This window comes from Centrocercus urophasianus, unplaced genomic scaffold, assembly GCF_019232065.1.
Source record: "Centrocercus urophasianus isolate 14NV4802_14NV808 unplaced genomic scaffold, USGS_Curo_1.0 seq_11, whole genome shotgun sequence".
Lineage (NCBI taxonomy): Eukaryota > Metazoa > Chordata > Aves > Galliformes > Phasianidae > Centrocercus > Centrocercus urophasianus.
In genome coordinates this window covers 41,647,176-41,674,860 of record NW_024884253.1, presented here as the reverse complement: position 1 = coordinate 41,674,860, position 27,685 = coordinate 41,647,176, and the positions used below count along the sequence as shown (strand labels likewise).

At 37.6% G+C, this 27,685-nt stretch overlaps 1 protein-coding gene across 2 annotated transcripts; it reads right to left on the bottom strand.

Moving 5' to 3' along the window:
- Positions 1–2,682: 2,682 nt before the first annotated feature.
- On the bottom strand, positions 2,683–26,902 carry LOC122155106 (desmocollin-2-like). Of its 2 annotated transcripts, none has more exons than XM_042808863.1 (16): positions 26,798–26,902; positions 24,587–24,671; positions 21,643–21,845; positions 21,084–21,197; positions 19,696–19,851; positions 18,622–18,766; positions 17,150–17,316; positions 15,622–15,756; positions 14,152–14,337; positions 13,014–13,273; positions 12,694–12,836; positions 11,068–11,283; positions 10,220–10,444; positions 7,662–7,783; positions 6,412–6,648; positions 2,683–5,656 (listed from the first exon to the last, which is right to left on the bottom strand). In XM_042808863.1, the coding sequence occupies exons 1-16, from the start codon at positions 26,837–26,839 to the stop codon at positions 5,459–5,461; spliced, it is 2,634 nt and encodes an 877-aa protein (XP_042664797.1). In that variant the 5' UTR covers positions 26,840–26,902; the 3' UTR covers positions 2,683–5,458. The 2 variants fall into 2 exon arrangements, with proteins under 2 accessions (XP_042664797.1, XP_042664798.1); XM_042808864.1 differs by having other exon boundaries at positions 21,084–21,194.
- Between the last annotated feature and the right edge of the window lie 783 nt (positions 26,903–27,685).

The window sequence follows — 27,685 nt, the reverse complement described above, 5'->3', positions numbered from 1 at the left end:
ACAGGTAGAGGCTGACTTTTTTTTCCCCCTGACTGAATACTTACTTTTAGCTCAAAAGTATAATGCTTCCCTTGAAAGTGATAATTAAAGTATAAATAAAACTATCTTCTCGCACACACAGCCAACATGCTCAACAGTTCTGGTACTGTCACTTGCTATTTTCTGTAAATGATGATCTTTATGAAGCATATTTCATCTAAAAGTCTTCGAGGATGACCAGGTCTTTCCTTTCAATTGTCAGTGCAACCTGGTTCCTGTAATCAAAGTTAGATACACACAGGTGAGATCCATCCAATCAAACAGAGGCATTAATATCCAGTTTAAAAGACTCATGTCCAAAACTCTGAGTAGACACTGTGAGAAACCAGAGCAGGTTGCCAGTGAAGCTGTGGATTCCCCCTCCCTGGAAGCATTCAAGGCCAGGCTGAATGGGGCTTTGAGCAACCTGGTCTAGAGGGAGGTGTTCCTGCCTATGGCATGGGGTTGGAACTCGACATTAAATGTCCCTTACAACCCAAACCATTCTACGATTCTAAGATTCTAAATCTCTGATAATTATAAATTCACTGCAGGATAATTACGTCACTTAAGCATTTTAGATGCCAACTGCTAAGCTATTTGCTTTTTTCCTTACACTCCCTGAATTTCCTTTCCTGCTGTGCAGGCAGCCCACTCAGATGCAGTTGGCACAGGAGTCAGGATAAACTGCAACAGGGAAGCTTGACATATGAAAATAAATAAATATAAAACAAGCCGTTTGGGAGTGATGATAGTTACACAGAGACATGTCCTGAGGCAAGGGCTGAGAACAAAGCAAGAGAGAAGGGAGAATTAGGGTAAGAGGGGAACCTGGAGGATAGAGATGAAGAGGTCAAGTTTTAAATTAGGGGGAGAAGGCTGTGCTCAGAGAGCAGAACAAGTTGTTCTGGGAGCTTGAAGATAAGTTGCAGTGTCGGTACTTTGAGCTTGCAGATTTCTTTAAGGTACTTACTGACAGGAAGACATCATGTACAGTGTTTTCAATGTGTTCCACCCAATACAAGATAAAGGCTTGAGAACTGTGCAAAATGATACATTGCTTCCATAGATCTTCTTCCTTACAGTTGCTCACCTGCCAAATCAGACTTCAAACCATAATGCTTCTCTGTGTATCTGATATGTCACAAATTTTTCTGATGCCATTAGAGATTACAGAGATTTGAGTTAATACTCATGTTGTTTCACTTAAAGTCCCACATAATATGCAGTCCAACAGATACACTGCATGATAATAGTCAATACTTCACTGGAAAGCGCACACCTGCACCTCCAAGAAAAATAAATTTATTAAGGCTTTAAGGCCAAAGTAAGAACCATGACACAACACAGATTTCATGGTAGTTTATTTTCAGTGTAAGTCTGTTAGACAAGCTGATGCCCTTTTCATCTGAAATACATTGCTGTTCTAATAAAATTTTTAATTAAAAACAAATAAAAACTTCAGAAAACACTGTATATAATTGAAAGAGCAAGAACAGCACGTCCTGATATAGGAATTATTTATCCCCTTTAACCTTTCCATAGACAATCATTAAATCTGAGGGGAAGAACAAGAACCATGTATCAGTAGAAGACTTTCAATCCCATTTTCATTGTGAGATTTAAGTATAGACTCAGCAAAATTGACTAACTCAGTTTCGGGCCCATTTTCTTTCATCTCTCCCCAGTTTTTCCCAAGCTCAAGTGTACCAGCAACTCAGCACTGTGAATGTAACAGCTCTCCTTTCATGGGTATGACCTGCATTCAAATGTGAAGCTCCGGTGCTCTGACCAGCACTGCAGCAAGGAGCATTGGCGTATGGGGACCACTACAATGCTGCTCCTCCCACTAGACTCCATAGCATTGGGTGACCCAGCACTGGAAGGAGGGGCAACAAAAGCATGAAGCTGAGCTGAAATTCGTTAACTGAATACTGAAGCAAGCTCACTGCCCTCAGTGATGAGGAGGAACAGGGCATGTTTTCAGGTCAAGCGTAGTCTTGACAGACTCTTAGCCATACAGGAGCATCTGGAAGAAAAAGTAACAGTAATGGGTAACTTCCTGCTGCAGTGGATGAAAGTACCCATCTGCCAACCCAAACTTCTGCCTAGAGGAGCTTACTGCTGTCGACTGAGAGCTTGTGATTAAGAATTGAAGAATAGATGCTATGGGAGATTATACAGTGGGTGTCTGCTGTGGGTCCAGGGAGAGTAAGTGGATGAGGCCTTCTACGGATAGCTAGAAGCAGCTTCACAGACATTAGTATGGTGCATATTGTACTTGACCACCTTGATAAGGATCTGGAGGGCAAAAGAACAGGACAAAAAGCAGTACAGAAGATTCCTGGAGGGAATCAATGACAACTTCCTGACAAAAGAGACAGAGATGACAGCAAAGTTCTTTGCTCCTCGTGAGAGAATTTCATTCTCACTAACAAGACAATGCTCACTGGGTACATGGAAATCAAAGACACCCTTTGCTGCAGTGATGATGAGATGGAACAGTTCAAGATCCTGAGAAGAGGGTGAAAAATAAGATCACAGACCTGCACTTCAGGAGAGCAGACTTTGGCCTCTTCAAAGACTGACCTGGTAGAACCTAATGGAATAAAGCCCACAAGACAACTGGCCAGCTTGTGATATAAAACAGCAAAAGAAATGAACTCTTTTTGTGGAAGTTCCTTTTATTTTGCAAAAATGTATTTCTCGCTGTTGTACAAAATAGTAAAACAATGTCATTGCTTGCACAACTAGGTAGTTTAGATGTGATCTAGTTGAATAAAACCAATTTTCACAATTTTTAATGCAATTCAAGACAATAACTACCAGTAGATTATGCATTTTACAATATTTCATTTGTACGTTTTATACAAATATTATTTGGTAATCCGTATTTGTAAACTTTAATGTGATGTACTAAGTCTCCAGTCACATGATTGAAAAATGCACTGAAAACCTTTTATAGTTAACATTTTAAAGCATCTCAATTACCTTTCTACTCTTTGTTTAATACAGTCCGTTCTGTTTAGTTAATTCATTTGGAATAAACTATTACATTTGTTGAAATGTAAAAGAAAAAATAAAAATATATCTTTAATGTAAATTAGAGTATAAAACATTGTTTTACTTTCAATAAGTTATTACTTTAACTCTAAAGCTAGTAAGCATGGAAGTCAATTTCAGCTCAAATAAATTTGGTCCATTCCTTTCAAGTAGCACTACTAGTATATTTTATGAGGAAAGAAATTATTTCTAGAGGTTTTTCTATCCCACCCCAAAAGTAATTTTCAAAGAGCATATTTCATTATTTTTCCTAGGTTATCCTGAATTACAGGATGCATATATCATGAAAAAAATAATAATAATAAAAGGGGAGGAAAGGAAGGATATTGACATCACCTTAAGTGTGTAGCTAATAAGTGAAGATACAAGACTGAAAGTGAGAACATCAGTAGGAGATAGATCTTCACTGGTAATCAATCAACACAGCTCCACTGACATCAGCAGTGCCATCCTGACTCATACCAGCCACAGATCTGCCTAACCATGGATAACGTATAGCAAAACTTTATATTACTGATAAGGAAGAGTAGTGTTTGCATGAGTAATGTTAACTTTTTTTTTTTTAAACTAAGTTCTGGACATCATGGTTCTCATCTAAAATTTTGCCATTGGTAACTGTCACTCTTACCACTCACTGGCAGCAGTTGTAATTCATCTCCAATTTGAAATAACACTAAAATGTATTTAACATTATTAACAACAGCTAGTTTGTACCAGAAATTGCCTGAAGCCCATTTACAGCATGATACTAGATTTAAAAGTATTATTTTAGACTTTATGAACTTATGGAACAAACTGCAATCACTAGAAATCAGCAGCAGCTGTGCACTGAAATTCACAGCAACGTGATTATTTGTTGGTACAAAGTAATTTCTTCTCTAGATAATAAACTATAGTAAATTTTTAGAAGTATCTAAGACATATGTTTATGGAGCAAGTGCTAAAAGCAGAATTACAAAAACAATGATAAGTAATTGCAATAAGTTTTACTCATAGACAGGAAGACATTCTTTCAAGGCACAAGAGAATTCCCAGAGTGCAGAGGACATATTACTTAACCAGGAGTGCAATTATTAAAAACATACAAAACCTTAAAAAGCAGAAATTGAATTCCAGAAATAGATTAATGACAACACTCGGATCACTCTACTGTCATTTGCCATATGCATTACAGATTCAAGATACAAGTACATACAAAACATACAGTTTATATGTATGCTTATCTCTAAAAATAACAATTGGGATTCAGATGATCTCTGCCAGAGAACTGTAGAATGCACACCTTTACAACCACTGCATAACGCACTTTGAACAGACTCCTTATCGCAGCGTATCTTTGCATCTGAAGTAGAGCTACCTCGAAAACACATTATTAATGAGTACATGTTCAGACCATTCGGGCTGCATCTTCTGCCAGTTCTACTTACAGAAAGAAAGTCTCATGATGTCCACAACTAGAGGAGTAAAGAAGGTAGAGGTAACTACGCTGGACAAAACTCTTGGCAATGTTCATTTCTGTAATGATACTATGTTAAAACTCACAAGAAACTGAGGTACGAACTTCTATCAAGTAAACATGAGAATTGTCTTGCATTCACTTTAAGTACAATAGTTACCCCTTGTTTCTTTTTTTTTTTTAAAACTTTTTATTTCCTTAAAAGAAAAATATAAATGCGCATACAATGCTGATATCCTATGTGTTGATGCCATCAATCCCTTAGGATAGCAAGTTTGATGGGTAGTAACCCATTAGGAGAAAAATATATTTTTGAATATTATTTTACATATGTACAATATATATATTTAACTTTCAATCAAAATATAAAGTTTTCCAGTGTAGTCATCAGTATCTTTTTATTTTAACATGAGAAAATGTTTTGTATCTCACATATGCTTGGTTCATACGTTAAAAATTAACAAGGTATTTGATATCCACCAGTAATATCTTTGGTTTTATTTCTACAGATCTATAAGAAAACAAAGAAACAGAGAGAAAAGTTTTCCTTCTCCAAAGCAAAAAAAAAAAAAAGTAAAATTTCAAGGACGAAACAATCGTTAACGGCACTAAGTTTCGCATTTTAAGCAACCACAAAGAATAGGAAGTAAAAACTAAATGGAAAATAGTATTACTCTATGAACGTAGTCTAAAGAAAAAGATGTTCTGAATCCCTTACTTTTGATGTCTAGTAGGTATAAAAAAAAAAATATGCCGTACATTTAATGTGTTACTTACATTCACTAAATTAATTTGGATAAACCTTTCCCCCAGAAAGCAAGAGGTGGAAGAATCTGTTGCATTCAATTCCAAAATACCTAATATCACAAAAGTAGGACTGCCACTTATTTACAGTTTTTTTCAGCACCACGAAAAACATGTTTATCTTTTTATACACGTTTCTGCCAATGTCCTAAACTTGGGTTCCAGTTGATCTAAGAAGTCAAGTGCCTCTTCTTCATGCTGATCACTGCAGCAGCCTACAGAACCAGCCAAGGATCCTTTTCCTTCATAGTTATATGAAAGGAGATAATCTTCAGAATGTTTCTGTTCTTCATCCTGTCTGCATAGATGCACCTTCTGTATAGGAAAAGAAGACATTATTACTTTCTTAAATTGTTTTTCTAAAAGTATTGCAGAAAAATAATTTTTCTTTTGATTTACCTTTCATTGATTAATTTTTAATCAGAGTGTGTCCTCTAATGGATTCCTACATACAAAAAATGCACATGATTGGTCTATATCATTAAGATTATAAAATATAAATATTAATAAAGAAATAATTTCTACTAATTATGTATGTAACAATAGAAGAGGAAGAACCTGTTTCTCAAAACTGAACAACTGATACATAAAAGTAGTTAGACAAGTAGTGAGAGTGAGTTTTTGATCCCCAAAGCATGGAGTAACTACATTTCAAATGTTGTACGTAAATTCCTACACCATTGCTAAGATAAATATCATGGTGTAAGTTAGCACAAGCAAGCAGTTAGAATAAAAGCAAACAAATTAACAAAAATAAACTCATAAAAGCTTAAGTAATTATTATCAATGAAGTTAAATCTTCTAATAAAAAAAAAAAAAGCATACCTTTTACAATTTAAGCCAGGAAAATAAAGTTATCTATGCTTATGTCTCAAAATATATAAAAGGACTTTCTGAGAGGGCAAAAACAGGATGCAGACAAGCAAAAGTAAAGAAAAACAAGCAAACTAAAAATAAAAAAAAAAAACAAACAAAAACCAAAGCCCTTTCTAGCCCAAATGTCTTTCTTGAGAAGTCTACATACACTGATCATAGCCCACACTCTAGGAAACCGTTGTTGGAATACTTACTTCTCCTAAACGAGGATGTGTGAAATTATGCCATTCTGAATAGGAGTATCTACAGGTGTCCACCATAGTTTGTCCTCCTCCTCCTTCTTTGACTGATCCCAACGTCTGATGTCCACCTCCTCTGACCGATTCCAGGGTATGCCCTCTTCCTTTTACCATTTCAAATGCTTGCTGATCTCCTGTTTTTATTCCACATCCTACTTGATCAGTAGTTTGTAGAGGAATTATATTGTGATCCTAATAAAAGATGTTAACAGTGGAGAAACCTTTGTTTTCATTATTATTTTTACTGTATTTTTTAAATTAAAAAGACAGCAATCAGAAACTCTCCATGCTAAAAACTGAAATGCTCAGTTCTGCACAGTGACATTTTGAACAATAAGCCATCATTAGAACTGAAGTCTATGAAGATCAATAAGAGAGTCTTCAGAGAAAGATATTAAGATGGGAAGAAAATCTGTAGTTGGATATGAAAGTAGATCCCACAACTCAACCATTATCCTGATGAAAGATGCACTATAACCCACACGTTAGTTTCTTACAATTACACAAAATGCTTGGTTTGCAAAGTCAACCACCTGTAACTCATTACATCAGATATACAGTCATATGAAGAAGTTCATTCTGTTTTATTCATAAAGTTTGCATATCACAAAAAAAGGAGAAATTAGTATGCAATCACAAAAAGTACATACTACATTATATTTTATAAGCAGTAACAAAATTGACATTTGTCATCATTAGGAGATATTTTCTTGGTTTTCATGTTAATAAGCTCAATGTTTTTTAAAGAAATCACTTTGTCGGTGGAGGACAGAAGAGAAGGGATATGATTACTCACAATGATTTCATGCTAAATTTAAAATTCCTTTTCCAAGGAATAGCAACAATGTTTTGCAGGCATTCAACATGGGCAAAAGAGTAAACTCCCATCTAATCTCATTTCAAAAAGTGACATTATAATATTTACCTGGAACTTCCAACCCAACAGTTAAAGTTCTTTAGAACTGTTAGTACCCAAGAAGCAGCTTTTGCAACAAAAAACTTTATCTTAAATATATACAGTGCTAACAACTCTGCCTGAAGTAAGAATTCACAAATTCTTCTAAAATACCAAAGCATATAAATGATCCCCGCATTCATTGCTTATTTCCATTACTAAAACACTTACTGGCTGATAGGTCTCTCCTCAGACTGAAACACAATGGCATCATTACATTTTTCTACATTGAAGTAAACGGACAACTTACCATCACTTCTTCTCCTGGAGCTTCTGTATTTGAAATGATTAAGTTGTGATTGGCACAATCATCAGTCACTTGCCTGTGCATTACCCCAGCACCACAACAGCCACAAATTGTAATTAGGATTACTACAAAGAAGAAATGTGAGGAAGATGCTATGAAGTTTACCTCGACACAGTTACCTACTTTTGTCTGAAAGCAAATTTTGTTGTGTTAGCCTAAACGCTTACGTATCGCATGTCATTAAAAAATAATACCATGTATGAAAATGCCCATATTCCAAAGTGTACAAATACACACAGTTTTTCAAGTGTTGGATTTTTCACAATAGTGAAACTGTTGAACTGTAAAATGTATTTTGGTTTCCCCAGAATAAATGCAAGCTTTACAAAAATGGAGTCTGCAACATTTCACATTAATAAAATGCAAAAACAAAATCTAGTTGAAAAATCATGTCTTATGCCTATATGAGAACATTGTACAGCATACACTTTTTGTATGTGGATATGCAGTGTCAAATTACGCCATAAGAAAATATGGGGCTGAGGGTCCCAGTATCAGAAAGTTCTGCTTCACAGAAAGGATGACAGGAATCCTGAAAGATTTCAAGTATGTTACAGAGTGATCAGAATCAGAGTGATCTTACTTTATACCTTGAATTCAATTTTCTGTTTTTACAGAAATACTATGTGTAAGACTCAGATAGAAATAATTTTCTATAAAAGAATCAAGAGCAATTAAACCCCTCCAAAACAAAGAACTAAATATTTTATTCAAATATTTTAGCACAAGAAAGACATGGAACTCTTGGAACAGGTCCAGAGGAGGGCCACTAAGACGATCAGAGGGCTGGAGCATCCTTCCTATGAAGAAAGGTTGAGGGAACTGGGCTTGTTTAGCTTAGAGAAGAGAAGGCTCTGGGGAGACCTCATTGCTGCCTTCTAGTACTTGAAGGGAGCACATAAAACAGGAGTGGGAACAACTATCCAGGGTGGATAGTGACAGGACAAGGGGGAATGGTTTTAGATTGAGACAGGGAAGGTATATCTTAGATCTTAGAAGGAAGCTTTTCACACAGTGGGTGGTGACACACTGGAACAGGTTGCCCAGGGAGGTTGTGGATGCCCCATCCCTGGAGGTATTCAAGGCCAGGCTGGATGTGGCTTTGGGGAGCATGGTCTAGTGGTTGGTGACCCTGCACATAGCAAGGGGGTTGAAACTCAATGATCATTATGGTCCTTTTCAACCCAGGCTATTCTATGATTCCATAATGACAACACTGTCACCAGTTTTTAGCTTAAGAATAAAGAAATCCACAAGGAATAAATCAGTTCTGCTTAACTGTTCACAGAGAAATCCTCTCTAAATATATAAGCTTCTATGGAAATTGCCTAGGAACCTCTCTGAAGCTCATTTAGCTGCTGCAGCTATCAGCAAGATTTGCACCAGTGATTCTGGTGGGTCACCTCTTAGTGCTGGCAGATGTGAAGACAAAACCGTAAAAACACTGAGCACTGACTACACTGGGTAAAGTCTAACCATAAAAAAGCAACAGGTATATCTTGGACGGATGCATTCAAGGAACAGAGACAAAAAGCTACTCAACATCTCACACTGCTCCCCTATTCTGCATCCTCACATCTGACTATTCCCTCCTGGCTGTGCCATGAGTTCAGGAGTTTGACTCATTTAGATAAAACACGGAACTATCTGACCTCAAACAAGTGAGCAGGTCCAAATGATGTATCTAATTAAGAATGACTAGCTGAAATTGAGAAGGAGCACAGCAATTTTCCCACTAATAGGGAAAAAAAAAACAAAACAACAACACTTTGAATCATCTGGTACTATAGCATGTCCCCATGTCATTAAAAGTGAGATGATATTAATTGGCCTACATCAGAATCTGGTAAATAAAAAAAAAAACAACACAACAACTTTGTGACAATGATGCATAACAGAGAGGCCATCTCACTGGTTAACAACAGTATTGACTTGCTCAGAATCTTTGTCCCTGAGCAACTTCAGTAACACAAAATGCACTCAGGGGTTTACTCCGCTATGGACAAATCTAACTTGTCCTCCAACATTATGCTGGCTCTTGTAAAACTTCTTGTTAAACACAGTGTCTCAGACTCTATGGTTTAATCCAGGATGCATTAAGGATTACAAAAAAAGTTAGGAAATTGATTTCCGCATTCTTACAAACAGAAATGCGCATGCCAAAGCAAGCTGTAAACTTCCCCATGAACAAACTGCAATACTTACCTGACAGTAGGATCCAGTAATTGCTACATACCCCACCCCCTTCTGGTTAAAATGCAGAACACGGTTTTTTGATCTTCTAACATGAACACATAGAACATCGTAAAGTGTTCTTATAAGAATAATAAGCCACACACATGAACTATGGGATGAGATGAGAGCTAGAAGCCTTTGATATTGATACAGAGTACGTGCAGTAAACTACTGATTAGAGTTACAGAAGAGTCACACAAAGATGCCTGAATCAAGTTTGAGCAGACAAAGCGTTTTGCACTTGGTAAAATAAAAAGTGTACTTACACAGCAATAGCAGTGATCCCAAGATCATTGCAAGGATGGCCCATACACCAAGAGTAACACTCCCAGCACTACGAGCAGCTCCACAATCACTTGGAGTAACGCAATCACAGTAGTTAACTGTAATTTCACTGATTCCTTGCCTTCCTGAACTATCAGATACGCTGACAGGAATAGTGTATGTTCCAAATGGAATATCACCCCTTGGTGAAAGATACACAGACTTTTCTGGGGAAAAAAAAAACAAAAACAAAAACATCAAGATATAGTGTTAACTGTGTATCTGAAACCCCACTGTCACATCTGGGCTCTAAACATAATCTTTCATTCTTACAGTTAAGCCAGTATCAAATCCGTATTAGTTAGTTTAAAGCTGGTTTTGATTGATCAGTATTGACACTAACTGCATGCAGAATGTGATATTATGAATAATTATACTTTCCACACTTTCTAAACATTAAATTTGAAAAGCAAAACCCTTATATATCCTCCTAAAAACATTTAACTTAGAACTATGAAGTCAACACAGTTCACTGAAGTAAATGACACTGTTTACGTCTGCTAATAAAGACTGTCAGCAGAACTGACACATACTAAAAGCACTTCCAGTAACTGGAAAAAATTAATCCAAATCTCAGTTTATACCTCCTCCATTCTTTGATTTTGTTGCTATACCAATGAGAATAATTCATATTCTCCATATTCAATTATATTCTCATATTCTCATAATTCAATTCCCATATTCAGGGGGAAGCAAAATCCATTTAGTTTATTGCTCTGCTTAGCAAAATAAGTGGCCAGTGACCACGGCTGAAGGATGAAATAAAACTGAGAAGAAAGTCCCAACATACCATTGTGCCGTGTTATCTTCCACATGGAACCCATGCTACGGTCAGTCATGCGATAAACTAAGGGCATGCTGTAAGAAGTCTCATCTTCATCCCCTGCACTGAGGCAGATTGGTTTTCTGTCTCTGCACATTATATAGTCAGTTGTAAGAATTCGTGGATAATTCCTGTTGCAAGGCTGGATGACAACCTGAAGGGTTCCAGTGCCTGTTTTGCCATCTAAGAGATAAAAATAATTATTTTACTATTTAATACTAATAATTCATTCATTTCTTTATTTCTAGTCCTAATTTCACAACGAAGTATCATTAACTGCAACAGCCAAGCTGAGAAGGTGGAAAGCAGCTACGGGTTTGGCCTAAAGCAGAGAGAGCCTTTTTGGTTTTTTTGGCCACTTCTCATCTTTGCTTGACTGGTCATACAACAGATCACTTTGTCGAAAACTGCTAAATGGAATAAAACAAAGAAAAATAGAAACTTGCAAGATTGGCAAGGAACTTGTATTTTCTAGTGACACAGAAAAAATTGACAGTTGGTGTCATTCATGTGCTATCCTCGAGTGGGTAAAGGAGAGAAAAGAAACAGGAAAGATGGAACAAGGTAGAAGAAAGTCTGCAACTGCAAGTTTGTCCTCTCTCATGGGTGAGAAAGACAGGATGATTTTTCAAGTTAAGTCTGCACTGGAAAAATATAAAAATAGAAATCTGAATTATCAAATCCTTAAGGTGAAGTGCATCTTTTTACGTAGTTCAGGATCCCATACAGAAATTCCTTGACTTGCTTTGAAAATTGCTTCTTTTCAGCTGTGTAATCTGGTCATAGTTAATTGCACCAACATGTATTGGTACAAACAGAAAGAGTACTACCAAATTAAGATGTCCCAAAATTCCATGTTTTGTGTGTGGACAGAGTTTGTTTTGCTGTTCACAGGCATCTTACGTGAGTACATACACTGCTCTAACAGGAGGATGAGAAAAGAAGGGTAAAAGAAACAAGGTAAAGGAGGCTATGACAAACTGAGAGACAAAAGCAGAAAGACTTCCAGTATTTCTGCTTCCCTACAACATTCCTCCCTCCCCTGGAAACAAGTATGCTTCTTTCAGCCATGAAGTGCACTTTATTACCAAAACTTACATGTAAGAACTGAATCTATCCATCCTAATCTGCTTTTTTTTTCTAATCTAACAATCAGAAATGCTTGTATGTTATAAAGAAATTATATCAAATTTACTTCTTAAAAGTATCACCGGGAATACCTAACTGTATATAAAATAAGCATGATGTATGTATGTACAACAGAATCTCTAAGCAATTTAAGTTGGTGTAGTTTACATGTAATCTTAATATCCAAGCTTCAGAGACAGTTATGATACCTAGCTGTAAAGCAACTTCTCAAGGTATGCTTTTTATTCTTGCTGATGTTTTAGCACAGAAAGGCTAAAAATAACTCCTGCCATTGGATATATAAGGGTAATAATATTACCTAAGCAATTAATAGAGTCATCCCAAAAGTAAGACAACAAACTAAGTGCACATCATGTCTGAATCAATGTAGCTGTAGCTATGTTAAATTTGCACATGAAATTCTTCCACAAAGTACAAATGATGATGAAAACATTTAGTACTCACTTCTATCTATTGCGAGGACTGTGATATTGCATTGGCCTCGTTTGACTTCTCCTAGATCTCGGTCCAAGACTCTAACAGTTCTGACTTCACCTGATTTTTCATCAATATTGACCCAGTTACACTGTCCAGGTGGTATTTTGTAGCTGTTAAGAATGATTTTGATGTTTAGCTGAAGATCTCAAATACACACACATGTATATTTACATATACACACATGCCTACACAAATGCATGTATACACACACACACACCAACATTCCCCCTTGCCATACCCCTCCTTGCTTTACTCCAAATAAACTAGTAGACAACAGCGTTTCATACCAGATGCCTTCGCTATTTCCAGTTTCTGGATCTTCTGCTAGATATTTCCCAATATTTGTCCCAATGTCATCACATTCACTAGCATCCATGCGGAAGAAACAGGGTTTAAACACCGGCCCCTCGTCTATATCTAGGACATTCACTGTAACAGTGCAGGTGCTCTGAACAACTTGTTGTGAATGTGGTGCCAGCATGTAGGGTGCCTCATTGTTGACTGCAATCACGAGGATCCTTTGCTTGGCATTTTCATAATCCAGCCCCTGAAACAAAGATACACACATATACATACACAAACACACAAACGTTTTCCCCTCCCACTTCAAACCAATATAAAACTTGGCATTGTTTTCTCTTAACTATTATTAAGTAAGTAAAACTGTGTGTAAAACTTATTCACAAAATAAATCAGGTATCGCTGTGGAGCATCCAGCTTAAGACACAGTAAAAGGACAAGATATGAACAATAACCATAAAACAAGTCATGTTTTGAATTTATCAAAGAAAGAACTTTCTTTGATAGAAACAGTCCCTAATAAGATAATGAGCATCACCGTGCATATTTAGATGAATATTCTGCTAGTGAATTACCAACAGAACTGAAAAATGAACTAGATGTGTGGAAGGACTTTCTCCTCCCAGACCTAACTGGCCATATTTTCTTTCCAGCACAAGTCAATCATGATTCATGCCAGCACCTACATTTATTTCCCAGTAAGACAGCATATGCTGCAAATACATCTTAATTTGTAGGGCTGATGAGTAGTTATCTGCAAATGCAATTCTTCAGATACATTGTCTAAGGACATCTTATGCCATTAATAAAGTTATCTATATCCTGAAGTTATAATACACTCTGGTCTACTACAGAGCTAAGATAGATATAAGAAAATACAGACACAGCTTTATCACAGAATCATAGAATTGCTAGGTTGGAAAAGACCTCAAAGATCAAAATCTAACTGAAACCTAACCATAGTACCATAACTCTAGCAACCCAAATGAAAAATTTCAGTGATTATCAGTAACAAAAAACACATGATAGCTTCTCTACTCTTATCACTTATTATCTACATTATTGGCTTTAAAAGCAACACCCAAAGACAAAAATGTTGCTCTACAAAGTCCTATTTTGACTTACCTTAACAACACAAAGTATTCCTTCATTTGTGTTTCTGTCTGTTGTAATTTCAAAGGTATGGTCATCATTTCCTCTTATAATTTCATACACAGCTGTGGAGCCAGGTGCCCCAAACTCATCGGCATCAACAACAGAAATTCTCAGGATGTCTACATTCACTCTGTTTTCTTCCACTTGTGTTTCATACTTGGAGTTATCAAAAGAAAGATAGTTAATTTTAAATCACAGAACACCACTCAACAATTCAGGAGTGAACAACACTGTATTTAAAACTTTAGACCACAATACTGGACTTAAACTCGAAGAGCCAATCTACCACACTGGTACAATGACTTATTTCATTTCAGTGCATTAATGTACTTCCCCCACATCTTCCTCACACACTGACTGAAACAGGAACCTGCCAGTGTAGCTCCCTTACTCCCAGCTATCAATAACGTAAAGCCTGGAATTCTCCTTCCAGGAAATGTAAATGAGCACAGTTCTCTTGAGCTGCAGATGAGCATATGTGTACAATGTAATTAAGAACAGCATTTAAAAAATGCCACAGGTTAAATAAAAAAAATATATATATAAACAAGTCATAAGAACTTGAAGAAAGGCAAAATACATTTCTACTTGAATGACAATGGACAAAAGGTTTATATATATATATATAAAATTTATATTTTTATTTTTTTATTTTTTTAAGAGCTGTGCCATTCTGTGCAAGCTCAAGAAGCAGGATAAGAGTGGTTCTGAATTAATATTATTGATGATGCTCTACAGTAGCAGGAAGAAAAGATTATGCATGTGTATTCTTCATAGATAGTGACCTGCTCTTCTTCAATATTGTATTTTATCCATTTTCATATCGTATCCTACAGCATTTCAGCTGTATATATGCTTATTGAGATATACTACGTTCTAAAAAGAGAAATTAACCTAGCAATTAAATGTCAGCTTTGTTTCCTGGCAAAAACTTTTGAAAACTAGCAGTCAACATTTTTTTTTATGTTAAAATGTGAATGAAGAAGGGAAAATAATTAAATGAAAATCTCTGCATCTACTTCACTGACATTAATACGAGTCAGTCAGAGGCTGGTCGAAGGTAATGGGGTCATGAAAATGCTTAGGAGTCAATCTGCCCTCCACCCCTACCCCTTAAAAAAAAAAAAAAAATAAAAATAAAAAAATAAAAAAAATCACAGAATCATACTATGGTCAAATTGCAAGATTCCTATGATAGCTCATTGCAGAAGAGAATTACTCATGTTAGCTTTCTCCCAATGGTCATATAAGACTATTGACTCACAACAACTAATTACCAAACAATGTAACAACCAATATGGCATTCACAACGGCTTATGTTGGCATCAACTGTCTTAAGATATTCAGAATCATACTTGAAGGAATATCCATGAGGAAATTAGAGAAGTGATAAAAATAATTTCTTCACCCTTTACAGACACTTAATTTATGAAGACTTACTTGCAACTGCTTAAAAGTTGGTGCATTGTCATTTGTGTCTTCAATCTTAATGATAGCTGTCCCTGTTGTGCACAAACCAAAAGGCTGACCTGCCATATCTCTCACTTCTATTAGCAAAGTGTATGTGGACACCAGCTGAAAAGAATAAAAGTAGACAGAAGTTTGATTTTTTTTTTTTTTTTAAACACAACAGAAATAAGTGTTTCATTCCTGTTCTGCAACTCAGCTCCAGAGTGCACTGTTGTATTTTGCAGGGGACTGGACTGAGTTTGAAGCATCTTCCCTACAATTCCAGTAGGAAAATGAGTGTAATAGTGCTGAGCAGCACCCAGTTCAAAATCTGTTAGAAAGCATAAGCTATATCCTGCATCAAATAAAGCTCTCCAGAACATTCACAAGCACCTTTGTTTCCCAGTATCTGATAGTTTGGAGGACTCAAATGTCTGTTCTCTTTCATTCCCCCCTGCAGAGCATTCTCCACGTTTCCAGCACTTTCAGTCTGTGGCTACTTTTCATTAAGCTTACTTCTCTCAAATCAGTGACTTGAATCACAACAACAGAATGTCTTTTTTTGAAAAAATCTTACAAATACCTGAGCAACCTAGGAAATTAGGGGCTGGACACAAAGAAGGTGCTTGCAAATCGAGACAGTAACCCCACTGCAGAACACCTGAAAGCATTAGGTTTCCTGGGTAAAAGAAAAAGGATCTCCTGTTTCACTTCATAGATTTAATATTAAAAGATAAGTAGACTTTTTCAAACTTTAAGTTCTTCAGCAGTCACTGTGACTGCTTCCTTAGCAGTTACAGTGATATTTGGTGACTGCATTTTTCTCCTGCTAGAAAATCTGTACCTGATGTGCCTGCAAGTGCACAATTTTGCAATTCACTATTAATGTGGATTTTCTCCACGAAGTAACATAAATGTTCTAGAATATAATTATTTTTATCCTAAAAAAATGTGGTTGTAGCAGTTTTTTTTTTTTTAATGGAACATCTATCTTATGCTAGAAATATTATTTTTAATCACATATGCCTGTTTTTCTAATGCAAACAATCTCTCACGTAACCTTTTATCCAAAAAACTCAACATAATAAAAAGTAAAACCTCTCTATACTCCTTATTTCAAAGCTATCTAACAACAATAAATGCTTTGTGCACTTATCTCAGGAAGCACTGCATTACTGTTTAGGTTTTACAAATTTCTGTTGAGTGGAGGATGACTGATTACATGCAGTAAAATTAGTTCATCTTCCCTGTAAAGAAGCAGGCAGCATCTCACATGGAGCTTAACTAGGAGGAAAGAGTAGCCATGGGATTCATGAACAGAGAGAGAGTAAGAATCCATAGTCAGCTCTTCAGTGTTGAACAGGAGAACAGCAAAAGATTCCCTACTAAGGTTAGCTAGAAACTCGGATAGACAAAGAAAGAGGCAACATAAATGCTTTATCTATTGATTCTCATGCCAGGGATTGAAGTGAGATGTGTGCACTGAATCTAGTGCTAAATATACATCAGGAAATATCACCTCTCTATCCAGCTGTGGCGATAACACAGTAATGACACCTGTGTCACCATGCAAAGAAAACGCTGGGGTTACTGAAGGAGCTTGAGACACAATGCGGTATTTCAAAGTAGTATGCAGAGTATACGGCTCATCTCTGTCCTCTGCAGTCACTGTTCCAACAACCACACCTGTGAACACAGTACAGCAATTTTAAGTTAAAAAAAAAAAAAAAAAAAAAAATCTACAAGTAGGCAAACACTACTTGAAGGTGTGTTTCTCTTTCAGATTGGTAAAAACAGCTACTATCTGTTAGGTTTAAATCCAAGTGATTTGAAAACACAGTAAGTAGTATGGAAAATATGATAATACTGTAAAATTGACTATTTTAATCTTCTATTTCTTCCTCCTTCTCAAACAATGTTGCAATTATTGACAAAGGAATAATCAAAAGAAACACAAATGCTCTAGATTTTAGCTACTTCTAACTGAACATCCCAAACACAGCTGAAGTGGAGGTTCAGTGATTTCTGACACAGTCCAAATTGCAGCACTGCCCCTTGGGGCACGTTGTTTACCCAGTCTGGACTTCACTGTTAACCCATAATTCATCCAGTTGAAAGTAGAAGAGGTCAGAGAATTAAATGCCGCTGATGCTTTGAGAGTGAATGCGAAGATACTGCCATCCTTGTGAAACAAGTCAGACTCTCCTCACTCTATACACCCAGTCCAGTAAATGGAAGGGAATGGCAAACCACTATCTTTCCATTCCTTCTCTGTGGCCAACTTTTTTCCCTGCTTTTCTTCTTCATAACATCTGAATTCAGCAACAGGCAAATCCCTGCCCTTCTACAAGTACAGGTGGAAACAAGCCTTTAATGTGTTTTCAAGAAACATTTAGATGTGGTATTAAGAGACATGGTTTAGTAGGGAAATATTTGTGGTAGGTGGGCAGTTGGACTAGGTGATCTTGCAAGTCTTTTTCCAATGTTGGTAATTCTATCATTCTTTGATCTTCTGCTGCACAGACAGAAAGTGTCCTACTTTAATTCAAAACCAACACAAGTAATCTTAAATCAAAAGTTTTTCACACCTTCAAATACCACTAACTTAGTTGTGTAGGAGACTATTCTTTTAAAATTGTTGCTCTGTGCTGTTCTTTGCAATCAAAGCTTTTAATGGAGGCAGTTCACTGTGGATAAATTAAAAAAAAATCTTCTGAATTTATTATTCTGCTTAAAGAATACTGAATCATCTCTGTTCTAAAAAAACTCTTTGACACATTACTTTTCACTTTTTTATGGGTTTTTTTGTTTGTTTGCTTTTTTATTTCTGTTCATTTAAAAAAATTTTTTTGAGCTGCTCTTTGAAAATTCAGTCTTTGCTGCAAAGAAATATTACTTCGGCAATCCCACTGAACTGGAATAAACAGCACATTACTACATAATTGAGATAAGTAATGGTAACTGCGCTGATCAGTTTGAAACAATTCTTACCAGGCTTGGAGTTTTCAGGGACACAAAACTCAAAAACATCCTGTGTAAAATATGGAGCATTATCATTGTCGTCCTCTATTCTGATTGTATGCACAAGGGGTACCTCCGGTGAATAACCATCTGGAGTGCTTGCAAAGCAAATGATCTGTAAGACAGAAATTCAGTAATTCACCTCATACTTAAGCACCATGAAGTGTTATTACACTTTCAGCTCTTACACTTTCAACTCTTAAAATTGATGGAGTCAAGAAAAAGAAATGCAGCGTTTCAACTGTGCCCTCCTCAAGACCAACCAAGTGGAAGGGGAAGTGATGGCAACTCAAAAACTTGAACAGTTTTCCAATCTTCCCACTTTTCACTTCCCTCACTAGCAATATTTGAGTCGCTTTCCCCACCCCAATTTTGTCAAGCATATCTTCCAAGTCTTTTGAACACAATTTTTCATGTACCATTCAAACAACTTCAGCATTACCCAAAATTCAGATATAATTATTGCTACTTATAACACAATCAAGAAAAACAGCAAAACTATCTATCCGTTACAACATTCTTTAGTTGCATGCAAAAATAGGTAGTGAAAATTACCCATCTATTCAGAAGCTGTTTCTACTAACTGCGTTCTTACACTTCTCAGCCAGCAGAGAGAGCACTCTACCCTGTTAACAAAATAGTAAGCTCAAAAATAGAGCCATCTGGAATTTGTCACAATCTGTTTTCTATGCAGACCTTTTCAACTCTCTCTGCAAAACTCTGGGATGACTTCAAACTCTGCCTAGAAGTAATGCAAATCCAAAAGCTCACTGCAACTATGCTGTAATTAGAGCTCAGGCAGTGAAAAGCAGAGCTCTGATCTGAATAACCAGCTATTTCTGTATTTGTCATCTGTTTCATCTCTCCAACACTAGACACACCACTCTGAACAGACAGCTGATCATAGATCCTGTCTGCTCCATGTCTCCGTTGTAAGCCAGCTTTCACACACACACACACACACACACACACACACACACACACAACATAAAAAAATATAAGAAATAAAGGATGTAACTACATTTACATTATGGAGCCCAGTACCTGAAAACTTGGATACTGCTCACGGTCTACTGCACGAGTAGCAAAGATATTTCCAGTTTCTCTTTCTATGTAAAACAAGCCCTTTGGATCTTGATCAATTCCTGGTCCACTTGCAGAATAATAAATGGTGTAGTTCTGAGCTGTATCTGACTGGACCTACGAAGAACACATTTTTAAACCCAGGGTGAAACAGCAGCAGCACTCTAATACTTCCCACAATCACATACGCAGAAGCAGAAGTTTTCAATGACGAAAATAAAACTCTATTTATCAGTCTTCATCTTCATCTTCATCTTCAGCAGCTTAGGCTTCTCAGAATAGGGAAACAGACTGACCTGTAGCTGCCTTCCTTTATAAGGTGTGTGCATGGGGTAGGTAGTTAATTCAAACTCAAACATTTACCATCAAACAATTTAAGAAATGATAGCATGCATGGAAAAAATATAATTCTGATCTAGAAATCTACTATTTAAAACGCTGCATTCATACATATTCATATACAGATGGTTCTTATGTGTGTCTCTGCTCAAAAGATTTTAGTTCCAATGCATTCACTGACAATATGACTTGTAATTGATGAAAATGAAAAAAAAAAAAAAAAAAGCAAAGAAAAGGAAAAGGAAAAAGAAAACAACCTATAGCTTAGTCTAGGAACATGCCAATTTAAATAGCCTCTCCACACCATACTACAAGCAGTAAGGAGGTAACATCAGCAGTTATCTATTTACAGACAACCCCCTCCCCAAATACTTCCCCTATCTACTGAAAGCCAGAAGTTAGGCAGATAAGATTAGCAGAATGATTGCTCTGTACAGACTCTGTTATTACACTCATCTTTACGTATCTGCTACCAGACATTCTGTAATGTAGAGAAGGCAGATGCATTAATGATAACTACAGTTCTTGTATTCCTCTTTCATGTCTACTTGTTTACATACTGGCGGTTCTCTTCCTAATAACACAAACAATATTCAGTCTTAAATTCTACAGATATTCACTCCGAACTCCAGAAAGTATACAGACAAGTGGACAAAATCTTATCTTCCCTGTTTCTACTAAATCTTCTAAGTAACGTTATAGCATTTTTGTGGAGATTTTCCTGTTCAAACTACATGCTTCATAGATTCATTGATTTCTAAGCAGAAGAGCCCTCCGGTCATAGTATGCTTTTCTGCTTTTTACAACTGTAGCACCTTTCCAGTTGCTACTACCATCACAAGTTATTTCAGCTACAGGATCTCGAGAAACATAAAACAGAGCAAGACAGAGGAGGAAGAGGAATGGTATCAGTGGACAGTACATGAGTTGCTCGCTTCTGTTCTTCATACATCATAATCATCACACAAAAGGACGATGCACTGTAAAATTAAGATCTGTATAAAATGTACCTGCTGAATTTGTAGTGGGAAAGGTCCAAGTGAGTTCTCTATCATGACAGAAGGAATTGGGCCCCATCGTCTCTTGGTTCGCTTGAGAACTGTATCTCTAGCATGCCTAGTCTTCTGTGTGAGGGTCAAAATGACAGGTAAGAAAATATCCATATAACTGTATACTTTTGCTTAACTTTCATAATGCTTTTCCCACACATCCACCCCATTTTTTCACACTATCCATTTTTCCAAGATCTCTATTTCTGATTGTATGTGTGACAGTAATCCAAGAGGTTTTTCATTCACTTTAAACAAGATCTGCCTGAACGCCTCAAACATGGCTTTTAAGATTCTTGACATTCCTTTTTAAGCTCCTTGTTAGCATCCCCTCTTTCAAGCAGGATATCTGCTGATTCAATCGACACTGCAATCAGCAACTGCCACAAATACACACCATAGTGCAGACTGCGTTGCCTGATTATTTGAATTCTGAAAATCCAACTGTTCACCCAACATGAAACCATACTCTGTACAATAACACACAAAGAAGGAAGGTACCTTAGAATTAGAGGCCCACCTTTTTTTCATCTGTCTCCAAGTCAATAAGTATTTTCTTTTCTACATGTTCTTGAAGATCTTTAAGTAATATGGTAAAAGTCCTTTTATCATCAGATAAAGAAACAGCAGAGGTTGTATACACGGAACCATCTTCCAGAACTTTGAAACTCCCATCACTGGAACTGATGTGTTCTGCAGACTGAAGGCACTCATTTAAATCAACTGTAAGAAAAAAAGATTCAGACAATAACTCGAACAGTGAAACGATAAGATGCATCTCAAAGAGAAAAATCATTCCCTAATTACAATTTGCTGACATAGCCTCTTTAAAAATCGTGTCATTTGGCATTTAAGCAGTACAAATACAGACTCTAGAACTCATCCATGCACTTAGCACTGAATGAGTTCACACAAATTTCCACTACTGCGCTTATGAAAGTATTTCCTAAAGGACATGGGTGATTCATACCCATCTCTCCAAAAGATACTACTACACTGGTGGCATTCTTGAAGCAACAGGAGACAAACTAATATATATAAATGCAATGAACATTGCAGACACGTTCATTAGTGGATCAGTGGGTATTACATTTCTCTTGTGCTCTGCCCCCCACATAATCAGTGAAGATATTAACTAATGCAAATTCCCAAGGGAGATATTACTTCTTGGAAGATTCGCCCTAAGGAGGAAAACACTGACTGGGCCTATGTGATTTAGAAGCCTTGGGAGCACAAAGGTCTTTAAATTATGAGGCAGACTGATGAGAGAGATACACACTAACTCTAGAACAAATGATGGATGAACAATTTATTAATATTTACAAGACAGAATCCCATGCAGTTGACAGGAAGTGTCAAGTAATCTTAGTACACTTCTCAGGTACACTTAAAGCATTTGCTGTAAATTTGTGGCTTAAATACAGTTTAATACACTTCACTAAAATTGGTTCACCAAGCAGTAATTCTTCACAACACTGGGAGGTGGGGGGGAGAGGGTCAAAATCAGGATAGAAATAATTAACCTAAATAACATCAAAGCACAAAGTAAGATTGATTTGGTACACAGAAAAAAGTGTAGGAGCTTTTGGCACACTGAAAAAGATGTAGGAGCTTTCCTAAGCTCTAGATAAAGCAACTCCGCAACACACATGGAGGTGTTAGTGTTATGTTTTAGAATCAAATATTTTTTTCCTCTTAGCAAGTGCCAAAATAAAATAGTTTGGGTTTGGTGGGGCTTTTTTGTTCTCTCTCTCATTTTTTTTTTTTTTTTTTTTTTTTTCTTTTTTTTTTTTTTTACCAAAAAGTTTTAAGATAAAGAGAACTATGTACTAGCATGCCTCGATAATTCTTCAGTGGTATTACAGTAAACTGAGTTTTTCAGTTTTTCTACAGCTATAAAACTCTAAGACTAAACTGGATTCAAAATTTCACCCTACATAAATAGATGATGTTTTAAATAAAATAAATTTCCAAAAAAATGTAAGAACAGATGGAAAGCATAGTTTTAAATATGGCTCGTTTTCCTCCTCCATACTAAGTCCTTCATTTAACTGCTTAGTTAAATGTTTCATAGCCTTTCTATAGTGTTGCAACAGTACTCCACTCCCTTGTCAATCTATGCAAAGAAAATTTAGTTCTGAACAGAATTATCACCTCCTCACTTAAAGTATATCATATATATCATTTCCAAATATACCAAAATGGGTGTTTTGTCTGCAATGATTACGTGAAACAGCATTATCTTCAGTATGTCATTGCCTTGTGGGATCTTTCCTTTATAGTCTCTCATATATATTGCATAAGTCAGAAACATACAAAACTTTCAGTGAAGAAAATCCTTATTCTACTGTCATGGCACAATCCTACGATTACTCTCCCAATAAACATTCAAGGAACGCCATTCAAGCATTCCATTCCTAGTTAAAAGTCTGGAAAAAAAAAGTTTAAGGTCAAAGTTTACAATTGCTTTTACAGCACTGTAACAATGTGAAGCTTACTTTCAAATCAAGTTTAATTTATTTAAATATAAACACCAAGAACACAGAAAACACTTGAACTGCCATATCAACCTTTCATTGTACAATCTAACAGTAAGGTCAACATACTCTCACTTTTAAAACTAGATTTTCCAAGCAGCGGCATTGCAATGAATTACAAGTGCACTGCATTTGGTCCTACTGTAGAATCTGGATTGGGGATGCAGGTTTGGAGTGTGCACCTCTGTTATCCTGGGACTCACACAGGGCATCTCTGAGGCCTCAAACTCAGTCTCAAGCAGCAGTGAATGTAGCAGCTGCTATGCCACACCTTTAAAAGCCACCTTCTGAATACTGAATGAAAAGGTGTATCCTTCGGTCTCCCCTATGACTCTCCATCCCTTGCACACTGTGCTAATCCAATACCGGACGAACCATCCCAATGGAGTGTACATGCAGGACACCTCTGCAATTCATCTCCTCAAGTGCCCTGAGCAGCCCAGCAGAGTTGAGATGTCACAGCCCAATCGCACTCCGGTCACACACACAAGCGGCTTCTGGGTTTTTGGGTTGTGTGTTTTGGGTTTTGCTTTCTTTTCTCCCTTCCCATTATCCAAATGATTACTCTCTCCCTCAAATGACTTTGTGGGTTATGGGTGCACTCTGGAATATTAAGGCACTGATCTGAATACTCTGCCCCAGAACTCTGAATTCTGAAAGCATTAAATGTCGTTTTAGTTTTAAAATGCACGCTGAAAGTTGACAAGAGTTATTTATGCACAAGTCAAATGGATGCCCAGAGCCAGTGTTCAAACCTGTAACAAATACAGGGCGTATCCTCCACAAAAAGGCTGATCCAGCTGTTCAACTGGGTGTGCAGTCATCCATTCATTCCATTAAATAAAAAAAACACTCCTGCAGTATTAACAGCATCCCTAGAGAAGAGGCCATGTTTCACTGCTACGATGGGCACCTGCAGCTTCTCACCTCTGCCAACCAACGTGTCGGCCTCGAGAACAGAGGGAACGTGAAAAGTGACTTTCTTGCAAGCATCACAGCACAAGCTTGATACCTAAAAATAAAATAACAAACAAACAAAAAAAAAAACGAATTAAGAAATTAGGGGGAAAAAAGTTACATCATATTTTGAATAATAACTACTGTTACTCAAGTTGCCTTTGTTTAGTTTGTTGTCGTTTTGTTTTTTGAAAGACAGGCAGTGGGAAGGTCCAGAAATCAGCCTGCAGCCACCAGGCAGTACAGCATGCAGAGCTTTGGACAGGGGACAGGACCAGGCTCTGCATCTGTCCACCATTTGTGGTGTTTTCCCAAAATCACAGCACTGACATCAGCTGCAAAGATTCCCTTAGACTAGGAGACATCACCTACGCAATTACTTTCCTGTAAATATGAAATACAGCTCTGCAGTACACTTCCCCTGCAGCACTCTTGGTCAGTTCAGGGCCAAAGCCTCTGAGCATTAAAGGTGAACCAGTTCTAACTCGGTGGAGTCGCGATGATGCCGAACATTAAAGGGAGAAGTGTCTTATTAAGCCCATATGACAACACATCTCGTTTTGCATCTTCAAAGCACATTCTCAACTGGTTAAATCTCGCTTCGGCAATTAGATATGACATAAATAAAACGTGGATGACAGCAGACCACTCCCATATAACCTGTTACAAAACGGGGTCCTCCTCAAAATTCAAATGGCGTGTTGTTAACCAAAGAGCAGATAACCAGAACTCCTTACCAGGATCATATAGAAGTACAAAGACATTCCTCAGCACAGAGTAATTTAGCCCCAACTTCAGATTTTATATATAAATAAATGATCTAGTTTTTATCCACATTTTAAAATTGCAATTAAAAAAAAAAAAAAAAAAAAAAATCACACAGCCACTTAAACAGAGAAACAGAGAAAAATGTAAATAAATGTATTCTGTCTTTAAAGTACATTCATTCTTCCAGGATGAAAGCGCAGCAGAAAGGAGAGTCTACCAAAAAGATCTTCAGGATTAAAAGTATAGAGAAGAAAACAGCCAATGGTAATTCTGAAAATGACTTCTTTCTTATTAAAATTTAAATCAAAATACTTGAAAATCTTTAAGGCATTAGCAAACCTTAGAAAAACTAAGATTAGCAGAAAAATTAAATTGAAATGGGGAGGGCAAACATAGCATTAAAGCAATTTAAATGTTGTGTCTGCATCATAAAAGCTGTTTGTGCTGTTTTATACATATATGTACACACACACACACGCATGTGTATACACAGAGACAGAAAAATATGCATATATAAAACACCTGTATGCCTTAGTCGGTACTTTCCTTACTATTAGATATTTGATAAAACTCCGTCCCGGCTAATACGGTACTTTTACATTACCAAAGTCACATAACACAACTACGTTGTTCTAAGATATTTTCAGCAACAGCAATGGCTAACATTAAAATTGTAAGCCAGGACAGTCATCCAAAGAGCTACCAAAGGGCTAAACAAGTTTAAATGATAAGATAGACAGAAAATACAAGTATAAGACAGCTATCACGTCCTTTCACTTTATACAAAGAAGGCACTTCAGCAGCTTTTGGGGTTAGGGTGTGTGCAGGCTTTCTCTCCCATACGTGACAGGCGAATTTTGTTTTCCTTCTAATTAGCCAGATGAGTAAAACTCACCCGCATTTCTATGAGTTTTAATATGAATATCTCAGCGAAGGCAGGAATGCACAGCGTGTCTGGAGAAGTAGAGCTTCCATAAAAAATGCGTATATCTAATGGGCCAAAAATAACAAATTCAATGCTCCGGTGCTACCAAATATCTTTTTTCCAGGCTCAAACTATCACTGCGTGCTTCTGGCCACAGCAGTGATGCAGGGTAAGGGAAAAAAAGGAAATAAAAAGAAGAGCAACTCCTCGATTCTCCCCGACAAAGGCCTTGCCACAGCTATGCGCTAATATAAATGCAATTAATCCAAGGTACAGGAAACACGGCACTGACCCAACGGACCGCACCGAGGGGCTCAGCGCACCGCACGCCAGAGAGACAACAGCTCGGGGAAGCGGCGATCGGACGGAACGGACGGAAGCATCGTTTTCCACCGCACCGACCCGCGCCCGCATCCCACCCCTCAAACGCTTCCCTTCGCTGCGCGCCCGCGGAGCAGCGCGGAACGACGCCTGGCCGCCCCACTCACCAGGAGCCCGAGGAGGACGAGGCGGGGGGTTGCGCGGGCCATGCTGCGCGGCGGGGCAGCGGCGAGGAGTGCGTGTCCCGACGGCGGGCCGTCTCCCTCTGTCCCCTCCCGTCTGCCCGAGGAGCCGGCCGGTGGGGAGGGTGGGACCGCGGGCGGCAGCGGCGACTTTAATTACTTTTTTTTTTTTTTTCCTCCCCTCCTTCCCTTTTCGGTAATGCCCGGTCCGGGCACTGCGCTGGGACACCCCGCCCGGCCCCGCCCGCCTACCTGCGCCGCGCCGTCCCTCCCCTCCTCTCCCCGCCCCTCCCGCCGTGCCCCAGCGGCGCCGGCTATGCGCCGAGCCGCGCCCGGGGAGAGGCCGGGAGGAGCCCCACGCCGCGCTCAAGTTCCGCGCACGCGGCTCCCGACGGGAGGATAGACCCCTTCTTCAACCTTTTTTTTTTTCTTTTTCCAACCGCGTTGTTCTTTGTTTTGCTGTTTTTCTGTTCGGTGTGTTTCACCTGCTGAGCGCATCTTTTATGTGTTTCTGAGTGGCTTCACGTGAATAAAAGACATTCAGTTGCACGCGCAGGAGTTGGGCTTTCTAAGAAGCACTGACTTCTAAAGGCTTACCACCCTGAGCAGCAAGTTCTGTTTGCTTTCTTTTTTAATCTGCCTATAATAAAGCACTTCAAAAGGAGATCAAGTAGATCCATCCATATATTTTAATATAATTTTTATTATATTTTTTATATTTTATATAAGTATATATTGTATTTTAAATATTTTTTTTCCATTCAAACAATAAGTTTCCTCTACACAGTGTTTGTGCCTTACAGCTGCTTGTGCTTTCAAGCTCAGTAAGGAGGGTCAGTGGCCTGGTTGTGTCTGGAAGCATAGGAGGCCACC

Excerpts from the sequence above, each read along its gene's own strand:
- LOC122155106 (XM_042808863.1), bottom strand. The coding sequence starts at position 26,839 with ATGGCCCGCGCAACCCCCCGCCTCGTCCTCCTCGGGCTCCTG. Across the intron at positions 24,672-26,797 it reads TCGTCCTCCTCGGGCTCCTG|GTATCAAGCTTGTGCTGTGA; the intron begins GTGAGTGGGGCG and ends TTTTATTTTTAG. Across the intron at positions 18,767-19,695 it reads AGCAGTATCCAAGTTTTCAG|ATCATTTGCTTTGCAAGCAC; the intron begins GTACTGGGCTCC and ends TCTGTCTTACAG.